The sequence below is a fragment of the Diceros bicornis genome, chromosome 18 (assembly GCF_020826845.1).
Source record: "Diceros bicornis minor isolate mBicDic1 chromosome 18, mDicBic1.mat.cur, whole genome shotgun sequence".
NCBI classification, from domain to species: Eukaryota; Metazoa; Chordata; class Mammalia; order Perissodactyla; family Rhinocerotidae; genus Diceros; species Diceros bicornis.
In genome coordinates this window covers 39090606-39112453 of record NC_080757.1, presented here as the reverse complement: position 1 = coordinate 39112453, position 21848 = coordinate 39090606, and the positions used below count along the sequence as shown (strand labels likewise).

At 36.7% G+C, this 21848-nt stretch overlaps 1 protein-coding gene across 7 annotated transcripts in view; it reads left to right on the top strand.

Annotated features, from left to right (window-relative positions):
* The window catches only part of FBXL20 (F-box and leucine rich repeat protein 20), a 109088-nt gene that overhangs the window by 33229 nt on the left and 54011 nt on the right, over window positions 1-21848 (top strand). For 5 of the 7 annotated variants that reach the window (XM_058560848.1, XM_058560845.1, XM_058560844.1 and 2 more), the window contains exon 2: window positions 17594-17655. In XM_058560848.1, the coding sequence (XP_058416831.1) occupies window positions 17594-17655 (62 nt within the window). Of the gene's footprint in view, window positions 1-350; window positions 403-6003; window positions 6112-17593; window positions 17656-21848 lie in introns of those variants that run through there. The other 2 variants (XM_058560850.1, XM_058560851.1) reach the window with 2 other exon arrangements.

Genomic DNA, 21848 nt, shown 5'->3' with positions numbered 1-21848 from the left:
TGAGTGAATTGTAAAATTACTATCTGACATATGTCTTGGAAAATTCCACAGATTCTGCCAGTTTTCACTTTCTGGCACATTGACCAGAATTTGTACATGAGGAAATCAAACTCTACTTTCCCTTGATTTACCAACCCCTGTGGCATTTTGGAATATGAGATTCAGTTAAATGCTTGCTAGTCCTGAGTCAGATCCCATCATTGCCTTGCATTATCTACCTCTTAGTTCTTTTGTGTGTATATAGATGGGGTGGGGCTGGGGGAAATGGAGGAGGAGGATGAGAGGAAAAGACATGTAATTATATTGCTACTTTGAATTTTCAATTCTTTCCTTTCATTTCATAACGGCAAAAGAAATTTTCAACAGGGCTTGGAAGATTTCCAGGATTGAGCAGCACCCAAAGTGAGTTCTGATTATATTTAGTGGTTCATCAAAGGCCCTGGAGTCCTGAGGGCCCTAGAATGTTGTTGAGGATAGTTAAAACTGAGTAAGTGAAAGAAATATTCAACAGAAAACAGAATAAAAATGTATACTTATTTTAAACTGAGAACAGTGAATTGGTAGTGGATATAGATTTTGGTTCAGTAAACAGAACAGAAGTCAGGATAAAAGAAAACTTGGAATATTGAGTCAGATGTTAGAAGGTGTCCAAAGCAGAAAGTCTGACCTATTAAGTAATGTGTCTGGTTTCTAAATGTATCCCTTCCTTGGTGTTTTTATCTAGGGATTTCTTTGGATAAATTTAGTCATGAGATGGTAATGCACTGGCAGTAGTTTTCTTCTACAAAGCAATTATATTTCTACTAGGGACAAGTAGAAATATAATTGGGTGGAGGAATTACAAACTTATTTTGTTTTAGGTTTATTTAGCCATACAAAAATGTTTTTTCTCTTAGATTCTGGCAAGAAAACTAGCCAATCGGAAAAACATCTGGTGTTGGTTGACTGAGGGAATGGCATAATCAGTAAAAATTACTTATAGGAAAAAGTAGTTTTAAAAAAAATCTTCTGGGGCCAGCCCCGTGGCTTAGCGGTTGGGTGCGTGCACTCCGCTGCTGGCGGCCCAGGTTCGGATCCCGGGCATGCACCGACACACCGCTTCTCTGGCCATGCTGAGGCCGCGTCCCGCCTACAGCGACTGGGAGGATGTGCAGCTATGACATGCAACTATCTACTGGGGCTTTGGGAAGAAAAATAAATAAATAAATAAAATCTTAAAAAAAAAAAAAATCTTCTGCAGCTTCAACTCTGGATTTTTGTTTATGCAAATTCATTCTTAATCTCCCTAAAATTTTCCTCCCACCAAAAGATTTGACTTGTGTTGGGCTACCATTTTATGTCTAAAGTTTTATTCAAATCTGTGAAATTTACATCATGAGTCATAAACTTTTTAAATGTACAGCCTATTTTCATAGCTTTTGCTGTTAACAACCACTTTAAAACTTAGTGGCTTAAAACAATTAATTATTCAGCCCGGCAGTTCTTCAGGTGGTTGCTGGAAAAGATCACTCCTGAAGCTGCAGTCATCTGGTGGCTTGAGTGTCTAAGATGGCCTCAGTTGAGTCTGAGACCTTTGTGTTACTGTCAGCTGGTACTCTTTTTCTGCATAGTCTCTCATAATTAAGAAGTTTAGCCGGGCCTTTCTGACATGGCGATGGGAGTATTTCAGGAGGGTAAAGCTTCAGTAAGCCTTTCTTAAGGCTTAGCCTTGGAAATCACACAGTGTTACTTCCACCACATTCTTTTGGTCTGATTAATTCACCATGTCAGCTCAGATGCAAAGGTTGGGAAAACAGACCTACCTTTTGAAGGGGGGAGGAGGGCAGCAAAATCCCACTGCAAAAGGGCGTTGCCACAAGGAGATAAGATTTGTTGGGAACTATTATTATAAGGTTCTGCCTGGTCTCCCCTCTGGCTTGAATGATTCCCATTCTTAGCACATGCAAAATATCCCCTCCCAAGACCTAAAAAAAGATAAAGGTGAAGACCTGTAACTTGTTATCTGCATGAGATTCAGAGGTGGATGAGGGTCCTCATGTGCAGTTCCTCTTGATCCAGAAACCTAGGAACTAAAAAGAAAAGTTATTTGCTTCATACATGTAACATACATTGTTGTCACAGGGATAGAATAACGGTAATAGACATTCCCCAAATAAAGAAGTAACAGGAGGCACATGGCAGTTATTGGTCCATATCAATTCTGAAATCTAGGTGGGCACATGTCAGGTTCACTTACTCCAGGAGCAGGAAGTGTGACTTGATTGGGGCCCAGTTTTGCTACCTGGGAATGGTTCCTTGTTTCATTGTTTTCTGTGATTCTTGGTACCACGTTCTTAGCTCTTAACGCTGCTTCCTGAGAGGTCTCTGCTTTTACATAAGAAATATCTTATGAAGCCAAGTAGCTGTCTCACATACTTCCTTCCTGTAGAAAGTTGCGGGCCTAGAGGCGTTTTTTCATTTTGAACAGTCTCTGTCCCTTTTAATCCAGCTTGTACAACTTCCTTTAAAATTTCTGCGATTTTCTATGAATCTGATTGGTGTTATTCTGTGTCCCAAAAGCTACACCATTATAACTCATTTTAAGATAGAACTCACTCTACTTTGCTGCGTCAGGCTACTGTGGTATATTTCCCTTACGCTTCTTTTTTTTTTTTTTTTTTCTGTGAGGAAGATCAGCCCTGAGCTAACATCCGTGCTAATCCTCCTCTTTTTGCTGAGGAAGACCAGCTCTGAGCTAACATCTATTGCCAATCCTCCTCCTTTTTTTTTTTTTTCTCCCCAAAGCCCCAGTAGACAGTTGTATGTCATAGTTGCACATCCTTCTAGTTGCTGTATGTGGGACGCGGCCTCAGCATGGCGTGACAAGCGGTGCGTTGGTGCGCGCCCGGGATCCGAACCCAGGCCGCCAGTAGCGGATCATGTGCACTTAACTGCTAAGCCATGGGGCCGGCCCCTCCCTTACGCTTCTTATAGGCCTTTTTGTCTAGTTGAGAGAGTCAGCGAGGCATGGCTTTAAAAATTCCTGAGGTCTTCGACTGATGATTGGATAAGGAAGATGTGGTGTGTATATATATACACACACACACACACACACACACACACAATGGAATACTACTCAGCCATAAAAAAGATAAAAATCGTCCCATTGGCAACAGCATGGATGGACATGGAGAGCATTATGTTAAGTGAAATAAGCTGGAGAGAAAGACAAACACTGCATGATTTCACTCATATGTGGAATATAAACCAACATGGGGACAGAGAGAACTGTATGGTGGTTACCAGGGGCAAGGGGGTTGGGAGGTGGGCACAAGGGGTGAAGGGAGGCGTTTATGTGGTGACTGACAAACAATAATGTACAACCAAAATTACACAATGTTGTAAACTATTAAGACATCAATAAAAAAAAAATTCCTGAGGTCTTAAAAGGAATTTACAGCCATACCCTTGATCTGATATTTACTCTGAGGATAGTTCTCATTTTGAGAATCCTGTTGGCTTGAGAGACAGAAGATGAAGAATAATTTTGTTTTCCAATCTAGCAAGTTCTAGACCCTGGATATTTCTTTGCAAACTGTGCAGTTCTCTCTTTAGTGTATTTCTTACTGTACTTTACCATATACAGTTTCAAAAGGCCAGTTACTACTTTCAAAGCAGCTAATATAAATATGTTCAAAGACTAAAGGAAATCAGGTTTAAATAATTAAAGGAAATTATGATGACAGTGACTCACTGAGTAGAGAATATCAATAAAGAGATAATAATTCTAAAAAAGAACCAAATGGAAGTTCTGGAGTTGAAAAATAGAATAACTGAAAAAGTCACTAGAGAAACCCAGTAGCAGATTGGAGATCACAGAGAGAGAATCAGTGAGCTTGAAGACAGATCAATAAAAATTATCCAACTTCACCAAAAAAGGAATGAAATGAACAGAACCTCAGAGATCTGTGACACGTCAGTTGTACCAACATAACATATAATAAGAGTCTCAGAAGGAGGTTAGAGAGAGAAAAAAATAATGGAAGAAATAATAGGTAGGGGCTGGCCACGTGGCTTAGCAGTTAAGTGTGCACGCTCCGCTACTGGCGGCCCGGGTTCAATCCCAGGCGTGCACCAACGCACCGCTTGTCTGGCCATGCTGAGGCAGCGTCCCACATACAGCGACTAGAAGGATGTGCAGCTATGATGTACAACTATCTACTGGGGCTTTGGGGAGAAAAAGGGGAAAAAAAAGGAGGAGGATTTGCAATAGATGTTAGCTTAGGGCCGGTCTTCCTCAGCAAAAAGAGGAGGATTGGCATGGATGTTAGCTCAGGGCTGATCTTAGCTCAGGGCTGATCTTCCTCAAAAAAAAAAAAAAAAGAATAGGTAAAAATTTCCCAAATTTGATGAAAAATATTTATCTGCACATCCAAAAGATTTCAGCGATCTCCAAGTGGGATTAACACAAAGAGATCTACATCTAGACACATTTTTATTGAACTATTTAAATCCAGATACAAAGAAAAAATCTGGAAAACAAGACAAAAACAATTCATGATATACAAAGTATCAGCAATATAATTAACAGCTGACTTTTCATCAGAAACGATGGCAGCCAGAAAGCAGTTGGGTAACAAAGTGTAGGAAGAAAAAACTGTCAATTAAGAATTCTATAATCACATCAAAAGACACCCTCAAGAAAATGAAAAGACAACCGAAAAAATGTCAGAAGTTATTTGCAAATCGTATATCTGATAAGGGTCTAACATCCAGAATATATGAAGAACTCCTACAAGTAAGGTACAACAAAACCCAGTTTTTAAAAGGGCAAAGGACTTGAATAGACGTTTCCTCAAAGATGATATATAAATTTATATATCAAAGATGATAGGGCCGGCCCCGTGGCTTAGCAGTTAAGTGCGCGCGCTCTGCTGCTGGCGGCCTGGGTTCGGATCCCAGGTGTGCACTGACACACTGCTTCTCTGGCCATGCTGAGGCCGCGTCCCACATACAGCAACTAGAAGGATGTGCAACTATGACATACAACTGTCTACTGGGGCTTTGGGGTAAATAAATAAAAAATTAAAAAAAAAAGATATATAAATATGAAAAGATGATAAAAATATGCTCAACATCATTAGTCATTAGGGAAATGCAAATCAAAACCACAGTGAGATAGCACTTCACACCCACTAGGATGAGTATACTTAAAAATAGAAACAAAAAGAAAGGAAAATAAGAACCGTCGCCAATGAGGTGGAAAAATTTGAACGCTTGCACATTGCTGGTGGGAATGTAAAATGGTGCAGCCACTGTGGAAAACAGTTTGACAGTTCCTTAAAAAGTTAGACATAGAAACACCGTATGACCCAGAAATTCCACTCCTAGATAGCTATGAAAAGAATTGAAAACAGACTATTCATCAAAATACTTGTGCACAAATAGTGTTCATAGCAGCAATATTCACAGTGGCCTAAAGATAGAAGCAATCCAAGTGTATGTTGATGGATGAATGGATAAACAAAATCTGGTATATTCATACAGTGGAATATTATTCAGCCATAAAATGGAATGGGTTACTGAGACATGGTACGATATGAATGAACCTCAAAAATGTTAGAAAAAGTGAAATAAGCTAGATGTAAAAGGTCACATATTGAATGACTTCATTTATGTGAAGTATTCAGAATGGGGAAATTCATAGTGATAGAAAGGAGATTTAGTGGTTGGCTAGGTCCTGGTGTGGGAGGCTATGGGGTGGTAGGTCTTAGGAATGATTACTTAATGAGTACAGGGTGTTTTAGAGGATGAAAAATTTTGAAACTAGAGAGAGGTGGTAGTTGCAGAACATTGTGAATGCACTAAATGTCACTGAATTGTACACTTTAAAATGGTGTATTTTATGTGAATTTCCCTTTAAAAATAAATCAAAAAAATAAAAAATTTATGTGAATTCTATATCCAGGAAAGCTATTATTGAAAAATTTAGGCAAATTAAAGACATTTCCAGATAAGCAAACACAGAGAATTTGTTGTTGCAGACCTGCCTTACATGAAATACTGAAGGAAGTCCTTCAAGCTGAAGGGTATGGTTCCAGATAGTAACCCAAAGAAAAAGCACTGTAAAAGGTAATTACAGAGGTAAAATAGAAAGCTATAAATAAAATTTTCTGTTTTATTAGTTTAACTGAATTAAAAGATAATTGCATAACAATAATTCTAAAACTATATTATTGAGATTTTAAGATAAATATGTAACATGATAATAACAGAAAGGAAAGGAGAGGAAATGGATTTCTGTTGGAGCAAAGTTTTTGTATTTTACCAGAATAAATTAGTAGTAATCTAAAATAGATTGTGATAAATTAAAAAAAAATAAAACAAAGGAATTACAGTGATATACTAGAAAGTATCTAACACACAAGAAGACAATAAAAGAGAAATAGAGGAAAAAAAGACATGAGACATAGAAAACAAAAGGAAAGACATCCAAGCAAACCCATAATTACATTAAATGTGAATGGGTCATATACTAAAATCAAAAGGCATAGATTGTCAGACTGGATAAAAAAACAAGAATCTGTGTAGAAGAGACACATTTTAGAGTCAAAGCCACAATAGGTTAAACATAATGAATAGAAGATGTACTACATACTAGCATTGAATAATCCTAGAATGAAATTAAGAAGACAGTTCAATTCACAATAGCATCAGAAAGGATAAGATACTTGGGAATAAACATAAGACTTATACACTGAAAATTATACTGCTGGGAGAAACTAAAGAAGACCTAAATAAGTGAACAGACGTTCCAAGTTCATGGTTTGAAAGATTCAGTATTGTTAAGATGTCAGTTTTCTCCAAATTGATGTATAGAATCAATGCAATCTCTATCAAAATCCCAGCAGGTTTTTTGCAGAAATTGGCAAGCTGGTTTTAAAATTTGTATGGAAATGCACAGGTCTCAGAATTTTCAAAATGATTTTAAAAAAGGAAAGAATGTGGAGAAAAGGGAATCCTCATACACTGTTGGTGGGAATGTGAATTGGTGCAGTCACTATGGAAAACAGTATGAAGATTCCTCAAAAAATAAAAATAGAACTATCAAAGGAGCCAGCTGTTCTACTTCTGGGTATTTATCTGAGGTATACAAAAACACTAATTTGAAAAGATATATGTACCCCTTTGTTCATTGCAGCATTATTTATAATAGCCAAGATATGGAAACAACCGAAGTGTCCATTGATGGATGAATGGACAAAGAAGATGTGGTGTATATATACAATGGAATACTACTCAGCCATAAAAAGAATGAAATTCTGCCATTTGCAACAACATGGATAGACCTTGAGGGTATTATGCTAAGTGAAATAAGTCATGCGGAGAAAGACAAATGCTGTATGATTTCACTCATGTGGAATCTTAAAAAACCCAAAACAAACAAACAAAACAAAACAAAAACAAACTCAAAGATATGGTGAATGGATTGGTGGTTACCAGAGGGGAGGAGAGTTGGGGGCATGGGCAAAATGGGTAAAGGGGGTCACTTGTATGGTGATGAATGGTAACTAGACTTTTGGTGGTAATCACTTTGTAGTGTATATAAATGTCGAATTATAATGTTGTACACCTGGAACTTAACATAATGTTATATACCAATTTTTACTTCAATTAAAATTAATGATTTTGAAAAAGAAGAACCAAATAAGAGGACTTAACGCTGCCTGATTTCAAAACTTGCTATAAAGCTATGGTAATCAAGACAGTGAGTTTTTGGCAGAAAGATAGATATATAGATTAATGGAACAGTATTGAGAATCCAAAAATAAATGCTTACATTTCTGGTCAGTTGGTTTTCAATAAAGGCAATTAAATGGGAAAAGAATAGTCTTTTAAACAAATGGTGTTGAAACGGTTGGGGTATTTAAATGGGAAAAGGTGAACTTGGGTCCTCACCTCACACAGTATACAAAAATTAACTCAAAATGGATCATGAGCCTAAATGTAAGAACTAAAACTACAAAAATTCTAGAATAAAACGTAGCAGATAATCTTTATGACCTTTGGTTAGGCAGAGTTCATATGTATGACATCAAAAGCATGATCCATTAAAAAATGTATAAATTGGACTTTATTAAAATAAAGAACATTTGTGCTTCAAACGATACCATCAAGACATAGAAGATATGACCCATAGAATGGGAGAAAATATTTGCAAATCATGTGGTAGGTAAAGGGCCTGTATATATAGAGAGCCATTAAATATGTAAAGAGCCCTTAAATTGCAGTGCTAAGAAGATAACCCAAATAAATGGGCAAATGATTTGAATACACGTTTCATCGAAGAAGTTATTTGAATGGCTAACAAGCACATGAAAAGATGCTCAACAGCATTAGCAATTAGGCAAATGCAAATTGAAACCACAGTGAAATACTACCTTATTAGATTGGCTAAAATTAAAAAGATAGACAGTAGCAAGTGATGGTAAAAATATGGACTGGAATCCGTATACATTGCTGGTGGGGATGTAAAATGGTACAGCCCCTCTGGAAAACAATTGAGCGATTTCCTTAAAAGTTTAAAATGAACTTAGCATACGATACAACTCAGCAATTCTCCACCTTAGATTCTATCCATGAGAAATGAAAACATACTTCAACCACCCAAAGGCTTGTATGAGAATGATCATAGCATCATTATTCATAATAGTAAAAAAATTGTAGCAATCCAAATGTCTGTCAGCTAGGAATGAGTAAACAAGATATGGCATTCCATACACTGGAATACTATTCAGCAGTAAAAAGGAACAAACCACTGGTGCATGCTACAACATAAATGAGCTTCAAAAACATAATGCAGAATAAAGGAAGTCAGATGCAAAAGATGACATTTTATGTTTCCATTTTTTGGAATGTCCAGAAAAGGAAAATCGATAGAGACAGACAGTAGAGTAGTGGTTGCTAGAGGCTGGGAATTAGCACAGGCATTGATTGCACACATGCACGTGGAATGTTTTTGGGGTGATGGAAATTCATCAAGAGTGAATTGTAATGGTTGCATTGCACAGCTTTATAAATTTACTAAAAATTATTGAAGTATACACTTAAAACCAGTGAGTTTTATGGTACATGAATTATACCATAATAAAGCTGTTTAAAAATGCTATATACAGGGGCTGACCCTGTGGCGTAGTGGTTAATTTCACGTGTTCTGCTTCAGCGGCCCAAGCTTTGCAGGTTTGGATCCCAGGTGTGGACCTATGCACCACTCATCAAGCCATGCTGTGGCGGCATCCCACATACAAAATAGAGGAAGATGGGCACAGATGTTAGCTCAGGGTCAATCTTCCTCACCAAAAAAAAAAAAAAAAAAAAAAAAAGCTGTATACAAATGATTCCTTGATGGTGAAAACTTAGCAATTATTACAACTTTTTTTTAAGAAGAAATTTAATGTAACTCATATCCCTTGAAATAAATGGGCCATAGATTGAGCCTCCAAACTTTTGTTTCTTCAGATATTGTAATTGTTAAGTTATTTGTTGTAATGATATTCAATCTGTTACTGTGCTGATGTCGTTTGCATCTTATTTACTAAATTTAGGGTAACATTCATTTTGTTAAATATTTTTATTTGTTATGTTTTTTGCAAAGCGCTGTATTTTAGAGATACAAAGTGAAAAAACCATGGAAACCTGCTGGGAATTTACAATCAAAAGAGTATTCAGACTCCTATAGTATAAATCACATTCACTGGTTTAGCAATTTCTAGGTACTGTGTTGGTTGCTGACTATGCTGCAGTGAACTAAACAGATAAGGCCCCTTTCCTCTCAGAGCTTACAGTCTGAAATAAGGGATACCACAGCAGCTCAGAACTGGTGTTGTGAACTTTGAGGTTCTTCGGGGTTTCATAGGAGAGGGAACAATCACATCCAAACAATCACGTGAGGAAGGCTTCATGGCGTGGGCACCATGTCCAGTGGACATTAATCTATTTCTAATGACATAATAGGCAAGTTTGGTTGCACGAGTGCTCTACAGAAAATAGCATAAACAAAAAGCACAGAGCCTGTTTGAGGAGAAGCAAACGGTCCTTAATTTTATTCCTGTTTTCTTCTTACTGGTTATAGTTTACTGTGCAGCCATGTGTCAGTTGTGATACATTCTGAGAAATGCATTGTTAAGTGATTTTGTCATGTGAACATCATACAGTGTACTTAGACAAACCTAGATGGTATAGCCTACCACACACCTAGGCTATATGGTACTAATCTTATGGGACCACCATCGTATATGCAGTCTGTTGTTGACTGAAACATTGTTATGTGGTGCATGACTGTATATAATTAAAAGTTGCTGTAAATTATTAAATGCACCATTATTTTATAAACCACAAAAAACGTTTTTGATTTTAATTGTAAGATGCTTCCAAATTCAGAAATGTTAAAATGTGAAAAAAATTACCTTAAAAATGTTTTTTAATTATGGAAACATACATATAATGTGAAATTTGACATCTTAACCACTTTTAAGTGTACAATATACTAACAGTGTTGTGCAACCAATCTCCAGAACTCTTTTGATCTTGCAAAACAACAGATACCTTTTAAAATCAAAAATGTATTAGTAAATTTAGCTGCATGTATCAGAGACCCAAATTAAAAGTGGCTTAAATATGATAGAAGTTTATTTTACTCTTGTATAAAGTCCAGAAGCATGGTATCTCTGCAGTCATCTCAGGCTTTTCCCAGTTTTCTGCTTTTCTTTAAAACTGTGGCCTTCAATTTCATGATACAAGATGGAGTTCAGTCATCCTAACCACACTTCAAGCAGCAGAATTAAGGAAGGAGTAAAGGGGCACATCCTCTCTCTTTAAGGACACTTACAAAATTGCACACATCACTTTTTCTTACATCGCATTGGCCAGAACTTAGTAACCTGGCCTTATCCAGCTGCAAGGAAAATAAAATCTTTCCACACAGCCACGTGCTAGCTAAAAATTGGGAATTCTGTTACTGTAGAAGAGGAGAATGGATATTGGGGGATAACTAATATTCTCTGCCAAAATACTTATTAAATTTTGTATTTCTTCTATAAAGCTTAAATAATATAGGTCAGATCTTTTTTTGTGTATGTGAGGAAGACCAGCCCTGAGCTAACATCTATTGCCAGTCCTCCTCCTCTTTTTTACCCCCAAAGCCCCAGTAGATAGTTGTATGTCATAGTTGCACATCCTTCTAGTTGCTGTACGTGGGACGCGGCCTCAGCATGGCCAGAGAAGCGGTACGTCGGTGCGCGCCCGGGATCCGAACCCCGGGCCGCCAGTAGTGGAATGCAGGCACTAAACCACCAAGCCACGGGGCCGGCCCTAGGTCAGGTCTTTTCATTTCCTTTTTTGGAGTTAACTATAATTTAATCGGTAGGGGTCACTGTTGAGCAAGTATTTCTTTCTTTCCTATTTCCTTTGTTCAACCTATCTGTCATTTCTCACTCAGATCCTGGATTTAAAGCCTTTTGAATTGGTTTCCTTGTTCTTGTTTGTGTGCTAAGCATTTAAATTTATTATGTTAGTAAACTAATCTCCAAAATCTGCCAAAGATTTAAAAACTGATCAATCTAAAATAATAGCAAGAAATGCTTCTTACCGTTCAGGAACTCTATTAGATGATGTAATTATAATTTGTAACAAGTGGTTTCAAAGTTATATTTATGAGCCATGTAATTTTTAGAAAAACAGTTATACTTTTATACAGGCAACAATAAATGCTAATGTATGACAAACCAGATCACTTAGATTTTTAAAAACCTGAATATTTGAGAATGTCCTATCCCTAGAAGACAGGGCTGTTGCAGTGTCTGTTTACTTGTTTAGACCCTGATGTCCTACCTTGAAACAAATAATAGAGAACAATCTAGTTGTCCTCATGTGTTTCCCCTGACTACGTCGTCGTAATTGTTTCTGGGTAGGTTATAAAAATACATAATGATATATTTCTGTGTTAATATAAAATCAGATTACCTAAGAATGTCAAATGTTTTAACAGTTACTTCCTCTACAATGATTATATCTAAAATGCTTCACAAATTTGTTGTAATACATTATAGCTTGGATCTAATTGGTTTTGACACTCTTTGTATTTTGCATGAGAAACCTAGAGTTTGGATTCAGCTGAAATGGTGAAATATCTAAAACATATATTCTATTGCTTCTGTGAAACATTTGTTTTACAAACAATACCATGAACTGGAGCAGAAGCCATTTGGATTTTCTAGAAAACATCTAAAATTATTGTGTGTCTACCTCTAGGATTATTTTCAAAGCTCCATTGCTGTGTCACTTCAAATAATAAAATATTCTGATTATCTGTTAGAGCTGTAATTTCTTGAGTCCTAAGATCCTCAATCTACTTTATCTGGTCCACTGGTTCTCGAACTTTAGGAAGCATCAATATCACCTGGAGGGCTTGTTAAACTACAGATGGCCCTTCATTCCCTTCACCTTCCCCCCAACCCCCAGTTTCTGATTCTATAGGTCTGGGGTATAGCCCAAGAGTTTGCATTTCTAACGAGGTCCCAGTTGATGCTGATGGTGAAGTGACCACAGTTTGTGAACCACTGATCTTTTCCTTTCTTGCAAACTTGGAGTAGGATACACATGTGCATGAGGAAAGGGAGGGAAATATAAACCTGGACAGATGTCCTATACACCTGATGTTTCCCAGATCCTCCCAGGACACTGTCTATTCCTTTTTCCCTTCACATACCTTCATGTTCCCCCAGAGACAATAGCATTCAGTCTCTATAGACTGAAGCAAGGAAAGAAATTACCTACTAGGTAGGATTTTTGTTCCTTTGTCATCTACAGTTGTAGAAGTCATGTGAACAACATGTAACATGTTCATACTTTTTATTAATTTAATTACTGTGTATATTCAAGTGAGCATAGTACCTTACTAGGTGAGATATGCAGCTTTGACTTGGAGCATACAAGATAAAGAGCTTAGCATTTCTAATATAAAAATGATTATCTTTTACTTTTTGTGGATTTGAGTTGGGCATAGTCTAGTAGATTGGGCGTTTAGTGATACCATTTTGTACTTAGAAACTTCTTTTTTTCCAAAGATCTCAAGCTTAAGATATATGTTGTTTGCTATCTTAACTCTGAAAAGTTGCCCAAGTCTCAATTTTTGATAGTTGAGCTGTCTTTGCAAGACATTGTTGTTTGTGTCATCGACTCTTGATTATTTAACTTTTTAGTACTTAACTCTTTCATGTGTTCTTTCCTATCAGTGTACCCGGAGAATAATGATCATAACGGTGTAGCATCTTAGAAACCATGTCATTTGAGAAGAACTTAAGCTTGTTTAGGAGGAAATGTGATGGCTTCATTTTGAAAGACTGCCTTATAGAAGAGGGATATGATTTTTTTTTTTTAATGACTTCCACTAGTGGGTAGAAATTGTAGGGAAGCAGATTATTCTTTGATGTCAGATAATTTCCTAAAACATGTAATTGTCAGGCAATAGCATTACTTTTGTGTGTGTGTGTGTGTGTTCGTTTTTTCCTTTTTTTTTAATTGATGTTTTAATAGTTTATAACATTGTGAAATTTTTGGTTGTACATTTTTGTTTGTCCATCACCATATACATGTCTCCCTTCACCCCTTGTGCCCACTCCCTACCCCCATTGCCCCTGGTAACCACAATACAGTTTTCTCTGTTCATGTGTTGGTTTATATTCCACATATGAGTGAGATCATATGGTGTTTGTCTTTCTCTTTCTGCCTTATTTCACTTAACATAATACCCTCCAGGTCCATCCATGTTGTTGCAGATGGCACGATTTTCTCTTTTTTTTTAATGGCTGAGTAGTATTCCATTGTATATATATACCACATCTTCTTGATCCAGTCATCAGTCGAGGGACACTTGGGTTGCTTCCACTTCTTGGCTATAGTGAATAATGCTACAATGAACATAGGGGTGCATAAGCCTCTGGATTGTTGATTTCCGGTTCCTTGGATAGATTCCCAGTAGTGGGATAGCTGGATCATAGGGTATTTCTATTTTTAATTTTTTGAGGAATCTCCATACCGTTTTCCATAGAGGCTGCACAAGTTTGCATTCCCACCAGCTGTGTATGAGGGTTCCTGTTTCTCCACATCCTCTCCAACGTTTGTTGTTTTTTGTCTTGGTGATTATAGCCATTCTAACGGGCGTGAGGTGATATCTTAGTGTTGTTTTGATTTGTATTTCCCTGATGATTAGTGATGTTGAACATCTTTTCATGTGCCTATTGGCCATCTGTATATCTTCTTTGGAGAAGTGTCTGTTCATTTCCTCTGCCTATTTTTTGATCGGGTTGTTTGTGTTTTTGTTGTTCAGTTGTGTGAGTTCTTTATATATTATGGAGATGAACCCCTTGTCAGATATATGTTTTGCAAATATTTTCTCCCAGCTGGAGAGTTGTCTGTTCATTTTGATTCTGGTTTCGTCTTGTAGAAGCTCTTTAATCTGATGAAGTCCCACTTGTTTATTTTTTCTTTAGTTTCCCTAGTCTGAGTAGGCATGTCATCTGAAAAGATTCCTTTATGACCAATGTCAAATAGTGTGTTGCCTATATTTTCTTCTGTGAGTCTTATAGTTTCAGGTCTCACCTTCAGGTCTTTGATCCATTTTGAGTTAATTTTTGTGAATGGCGATAGCAGATGGTCCACTTTCGTTCTTTTGCATGTGGCTGTCCAGTTTTCCCAGCACCACTTATTGAAGAGACTTTCCTTTCTCCATTGTATGTTCTTAGCTCCTTTGTCGAAGATTTGCTGTCCGTATATGTGTGGTTTTATTTCTGGGCTTGCAATTCTGTTCCATTGATCTGTGTGTCTGTTTTTGTACCAGTACCATGCTGTTTTGATTACTATTGCTTTGTAGTATGTTTTGAAGTCAGAGATTGTGATGCCTCCAGCTTTGTTCTTTTTTCTTAGGATTGCTTTAGCTATTTGGGATCTTTTGTTGCCCCGTATGAGTTTTAGTATTCTTTTTTCTATTTCCATGAAGAATGTCATTGGGATTCTTTTCTTTTGTTTTTCTTTTTTTTTTTGTGAAGAAGATCAGCCCTGAGCTAACATCCATGCCAATCCTCCTCTTTTTGCTGCGGAAGACTGGCCCTGAGCTAACATCCCTGCCCATCTTCCTCCACTTGATGTGGGACGCCACCACAGCATGGCCTGACAAGTGGTGCGTCAGTAGGCACCCAGGATCCGAACCCGGGCTGCCAGCAGCGGAGCACTCGCACTTAACCACTACTCCACGGGGCCGGCCCCTGTCATTGGGATTCTGACTGAGATAGCATTGAATCTGTAGATTGCTTTAGGTAATATAGACATTTTAACTATGTTTATTCTTCCAATCCATGGGCATGGGATGTCTTTCCATTTCTGTCTGTCATCATCGATTTCTTTCAATAATGTCTTGTAGTTTTCATTGTATAGGTCTTTCACCTCCTTGGTAAGATTTATTCCTAGATATTTTTTTCTTTTTGGTGCAATTGTAAATGGTATTATCTTTTTGAGCTCTCTTTCTGTTAGTTTGTTATTATTAGCATACAGAAATGCAACTGACTTTTGTAGATTGATTTTGTATCCTGCGACCTTGCTGTAGTTGTTGATTATTTCTAATAGTTTTTCAATGGATTCTTTAGAGTTTTCTATATATAAAATCATGTCGTCTGCAAAATAGTGAGAGTTTCACTTCTTTGTTGCCTATTTGGATTCCTTTTATTCTTTTTTCTTGCCTCATTGCTCTGGCCAAAACCTCCAGTTCTATGTTCAATAAGAGTGGTGAGAGTGGGCAGCCTTGTCTCATTCCTGTTCTCAGAGGAATGACTTTCAGCCTTTCCCCATTGAGTATGATGTTGGCTGTGGGTTTGTCATAAATAGCCTTTGTAATAGCATTACTTTTATTGTAAGTAGTCTGTTTGCTGCACTAAAACTTGGTACATGATCCAACTTTCTGTCACCAAGTCCTTTTGCTTCTTTAAAATCATTCTTTTCTCTCGTTTCTTTTCATTTCTACTGCCCTTGTAATCTGACAGAGACCATCTTTTACTTGAATTATAATTTCAATATATTCTTAGCTTATCTCCTTGCTAGCAGTCCAGAGTTTGATTTCTTTAGGTTTCTCTTCTCTACAGAATTGTTTCAAATTTCTAGCCTGGTATACAATCTTCTTTCATGACCTAACCCCACCATCCACTTAACAGATCATTTATTAGATTTATTGAGTTTCTACCATGTTTCAGACTCTGTGCTCAATCTTGGAAATATGACAGCAAACATGAAAGGCGTGGTCTCTGTCCTTGCAGAGCTTTCCATTTAGCTAGAAGGTAGGTTATTATAGTTATTAGAAGATATTAATTATAATTATTCTTTGTATGTCTGAGATTGAGGGGAAAGTACATTCTGTCCACTACTTCCCTACTCCTTCTACTTCCCCTCCCTTACTTCTGCGTTGAATCATGAAATGCCAGGAGCTTCATGTATGACTCCAACATTTTATACATCTTATCTCCTCTTTTTTTCCTAGTTAACTGCTGGCCTTCCTTTAAGACCCAGTTTAGATAATACCTTCGGGCAGAGTTAGTTGTTTCATCCTTTGCTGTCATATACCTCCTGTCATTTATCTCTAATAATTAGTAAAGCATTTGCTTATTTCTCTGTTCTTCATTGTAGAGCAAGAACTCCTTAAGTACAGAGATAATGTCTTCTATTCTTTGTATCACATTCCCTGGAAAAGTGCCTCATATTGGCAGGGTGTTTGGTCAGTTTCATTGCATGAAGTCAAGAGGCATCTCTGTAACACTTAGTAATAGGGACTGAACATGTTTCTCTCAGCTTCAATGGCATCTATTTGCTATTTTTACTATGCTTTTTACTGGGTATAGGTATGTGGTTTTTTAATGTAGCGTACTAGACAAGTTTACCGGATGATCTCCTTTGTGGAAGAAATGGTGGCTATTTAAAAGTATCCATTGTGAATTATTTTATTAATTTGTTAAGTGGTCATTTGTGTGCATCAAGAATGCATATGCTGGTGGTTATGAAGCATTATTGGTTTTCTGCATGAGATATAAGACACAGAAGAGACTGTTCCCCATTCCAGGTTTCTGAGCACCTCCTTGAACAAGTAAATGTGAGTTAGGTTTGAGGAATCACCTTACCTTAATGGCATTTTTAAACCATCCCTCTGTGGTGATGTGATTTTAAGCAAGTAAACCTTTTGTAAATCAGTTTCCTTATATGTAAAATGAAGATTAGGAATAGTATGAAGATTCAGTATATTAATACATGAAAAACACTTAAAACGGTATCTGGCACATAATGTCATCTTTCTCACCCCTATTAGTTCATTTTTTCTAAAGACAGGGAGCAAATTAAATGTCTCAAAGATGTTTTTCAGCCTAAGGAGTCTTTGAAAATATGACTTTAATATATTATTATAAGTTTAGAATATCCACTATACTTGTTCACCTCTCTCCTAGGAAGATTACCTCTAAACTATTGAGTTGAATATAGTAAAATGTTAAGTAATACTTGACACAATGATTTTGTTTTGCAGATGTTCTCCAATAGTGATGAAGCTGTAATCAATAAAAAACTTCCCAAAGAACTCCTATTACGGTAAGTCTGAATGCTAATTTTATGGGTTTTTTGTGTGTGTATATCATATTTGCCTGTTTAAAAATTTTTAGACTTGTTACTTATTTTCATACATGTATATGTTTAACATCTGGATTATCTGAATTTATAAATTTATTGATTCTTTTGTTAAACAGTCTTACTCTATATTTTCTAGATATGAATCAAGATTTTGAATGTTTAATTTAGTAACAATTTTCGCCTGCCCAGTTTGTACCTATAGTATATGATTTTCTTAATTAATTTTCCCTTGTATATAATGTGAAAGAAGTAATATGTTTTATTTTATTATAGTACTGGTTTTTTTGAAGAGTGATTCTAATCCATCCCTTTCCCTCACTTCCCATTCCCAATATCAAAATGTGTCTATGAAGTGACTTATATTTGCAACAAAATATTACATATACTGAGGCACCGTATAGAAGAGTTATAACCCTTTATTTTAAAGATAAAAAGGTGAAAGTTATTTGAAACTCTTTCCTTTCCTATGTTACACTTATGATTTTACCATCCTTGTTTTTAACATGTAGAAACTACATTTGGGATCACCCATAACATAAAACACACAGCCCCCAATTTACATACCTCTGACTTAGGCATCACCTAGGCAGAAGCAGGCATCAGGGGAATTATTTTCAGTGCTCATTATTTGGGCGTTGAATCATACCATTCTTTGTTCACTTATGTACAATATCAGGACTGCGGAAGAAAGGTACCTTCACATTTGCAAATGTTAGAAGTTAACAAGTTATTGTGCTCAAAGGCATCTACTTCTTGCTCTTAGTTGCTACTACAGTCTAGCCCGTAACCAATCCAATCCCTTATAATGGTACCTTACACATTAGCAATACTAAGAAAAAAATAACTGAATTGAACTTGGAATGGATTTTTCCATGGAAGCAATGCATACATACATACTGGTTGACTATGTTGAAATAATAGCAGTACACCCTAGACTACCCAGAGCCATTGGAGAATATATCCTGAATACCTTGAGTAATATCTTGAGTATCCTTCAAATTTCAGCAAAACTGTAGCCCTCTTAAAGAGAAATATTTTTTAAATGGATTATGTTCTTCACTGTTATCATAAACTGAGTACACTAACATACCTCATTTTTTTTATGTAATGCCATTATTTTGAATATTAAGTGTTATTTTTTACTACAGGAGTTTACCTTAAATCTCACTAAGATTTAGGGAAATTATTTGACTCTTTGGTAACTGGCCGCACACTGTTATAGTTTACATTTTTATATTTTATTAGAGTTTTTCCGTTTTTGCCATGAAACCCAAATTCCTTACAGTGGCCTACAAGACCCCTCATGATGTGGCAGGGGAGTAACATGATCTGGTTTATATTTTTAAAGGATTAGTCTCGATACTATGTGCTAACCATATTGGGGGATAGGAGTGGAGAGCAATAAGAAGGCTATTAAAGAAATCTAGGCAAAGAGCCAGCCTGGTGGCTTAGCGGTTAAGTTTGCTTGCTCTGCTTCGGCGGCCCAGGGTTTGTAGGTTCGAATCCCAGGCACGGACTGACGCACCGCTCATCAGGCCGTGCTGTGGTGGCATCCCACGTGCAGAGTAGAGGAAGATGGGCATGGGTGTTAGCTCAGGGCTGATCTTCCTCAGCAAAAAGAGGAAGATTGACAGAGGTTAGCTCAGGGCCAGTCTTCCTCTCAAAAAAAAGAAATCTAGGCAAGAGATGAGGGTAACATAGATAACCTTTTCTGTAATTCTTTAGACTGCAGCATTGACTATCCCTGCTCTTTCTGGCTTTAGTCACTCTTTCTTTTTCTTTTCTTTCTTTGACATATAATTGACATATAACATTATATTAGTTTCAGGTGTAAAACATAATGATTCCATATTTGTATGTATTGCAAAATGATCACCACGGTAAATCTAGTTAATGTCCATCACCACACAAAGATATAAAATTTTGTTTCTTATGATGAGAACTTTTAAGATTTACTCGTTTAGCAACTTTCAAATATGCAGTATAATATTAATATTATTAACTGTAGTCACTTTGCTGTATATTACATCCCTAGGACTTACTTATTTTATAACTGGAAGTTTGTGCCTTTGGACTACCTTCACCCACTTCACCTAGCCCTTCACTCCCCTGCCACTGGCAACCAACAATCTGTTCTCTGTATCTATGAGTTTAGTGTTTTGTTTTGTTTTTTGTTGTTGTTTTTTAGATTCCACGTATAAGGAGATCATACAATATTTGTCTTTTTCTGTCTGACTTATTTCACGTAGCGTAATGCCCTCAAGGTCCACCCATGTTGTTGCAAATGGCAATATTTCTTTTTTATAGCTGAATAATATTCCATTGTATAGGTACTCCACATTTCCTTTATCCATTCATTCATCGATGAACACTTAAGTTGCTTCCACGTCTTGACTATTGTAAATGATGCTGCAGTGAACAAAGGAGTGCAGATGTCTTTCAGAGTTAGTATATTTGTTTCCTTCAAATAAATACCTGGAAGTAGAATTGCTGGACCATATGGTAGTTCTATTTTTAATTTTTTGAGGAGCCTTCATACTGTTTTCCATAGTGGCTGCACCAATGTACATTCCCACCAACAGTGTACAAGGATTCCCTTTTCTCCACATCCTTGCCTATACTTACTGTTTCTTATCTTTTTGATAATAGCCGTTCTAACAGATGTGAGGTGATATCTCATTGTGGTTTTGATTTAGTCACTGTTTCTGACCTCATTCTAGTACATGTTGCTGAGCTATCAGGTCTATAGTTGCCAGACAGGCAGTATTGCAGGGGAAACTGGATGTAGAGGAATTCCTGTATCAACCAGCTTTTGCTACCACAAATGACTCCTAAATCTCAGTGGCTTTTTTTCTTACCTTTACATGAGGCTTCAGGTTGGCAGTGGCTCTCTTACAGGTAGTAGGTCAACTTTGGGTCCGTTGCACTTAGCTTCTCATTCCTGGGAGACTGAAAGAGCAGCCTCTATCTGAGGCTAAGGACAGGCACACAAGAGACTAAGCCAGATCACCTAAATGATTTTAAAGCTTCTACTTAGATGGAGTGTACCTCGTGTCCACTTACATTCCATTGCCCAAAGCAAATTACATGTCCAAGCCTAACATTGATGGAGTTGGGAATTATATAGGAGACAGCCTGTGTGAATATATGTGAATAGTATTACAGTTTACCATATATACACACACCCGTATATGAATCTTCTCTCCTTAATTCTGCCTGTCCTCCTCACTCTTCAGCATTGGTTACAGTGAGGAATAATATAACTACATGCTAGCACTACCGTTGCCATTTAGCTTAGCACGCTGCCATGCCAGGGTTTGTGAGTGGGAAGGAAAGTAAAGAGTATCTGACTCTTTTTCTAGGGTATGGAAAAAAGCAGCCATGAGTTAGGAGGTTGGAAGAGGGGGGAGATTGAAGAAGGATGATATGTGACTGACTTATCAAGTTGAAACACTGGAGATATTTTTTTCCATAGCAACATTTTTATGAATGAGAATTTGGTTCTAATTTATATGTTTTATATTGGAACTGACCCTTGTTCACATTATAGTTTAAATTGGCTGCTTTCTAAACTAGGCAGGGAACCTATCTACCACATATAGTATGATTTTTTGTGAGGAAATGAGCTTGAGTTCTAAACACTTGATTCTGTACTTACTGATGAGAACCTATCCCTTCCTAAATTGGAGATGGAGTGAAATTGATATCCTAGGAAGGAAGGAAATGATTTGACACCATAAAACATACTATTTATGAATGCAATTAAGTATATAAATGGTGGATTTTGTTAAATCATTAAAGACAAGTAGGAAAGAGGCTTTCTTGATATTTTGACATTACACTAAACGGATAGCAGTTGATCAGTGTAAATATCAATAAATTCAATCTGGAGTGTTTATAATTAATTGAAATTCATTGAATGTGATATTTCCTAAAAAAGTTTAAATTTTGTTTAAAGTATGTAGCTCATGACTAGAAACAGCAGATGATTCTGGGAAGGGAAACTGGGTAATTGAAAGATAGGAATAGAAGAAAAACTTTCTTTTCATTATGCCTTTGTGTGTCTTTCTTTTAGATGTTCTTATTTGTAGCTCTTCATTTTGATATAGTGTCATACTCACAAAAAGTTGCAAAAATAGTACAAAGAATTGGAG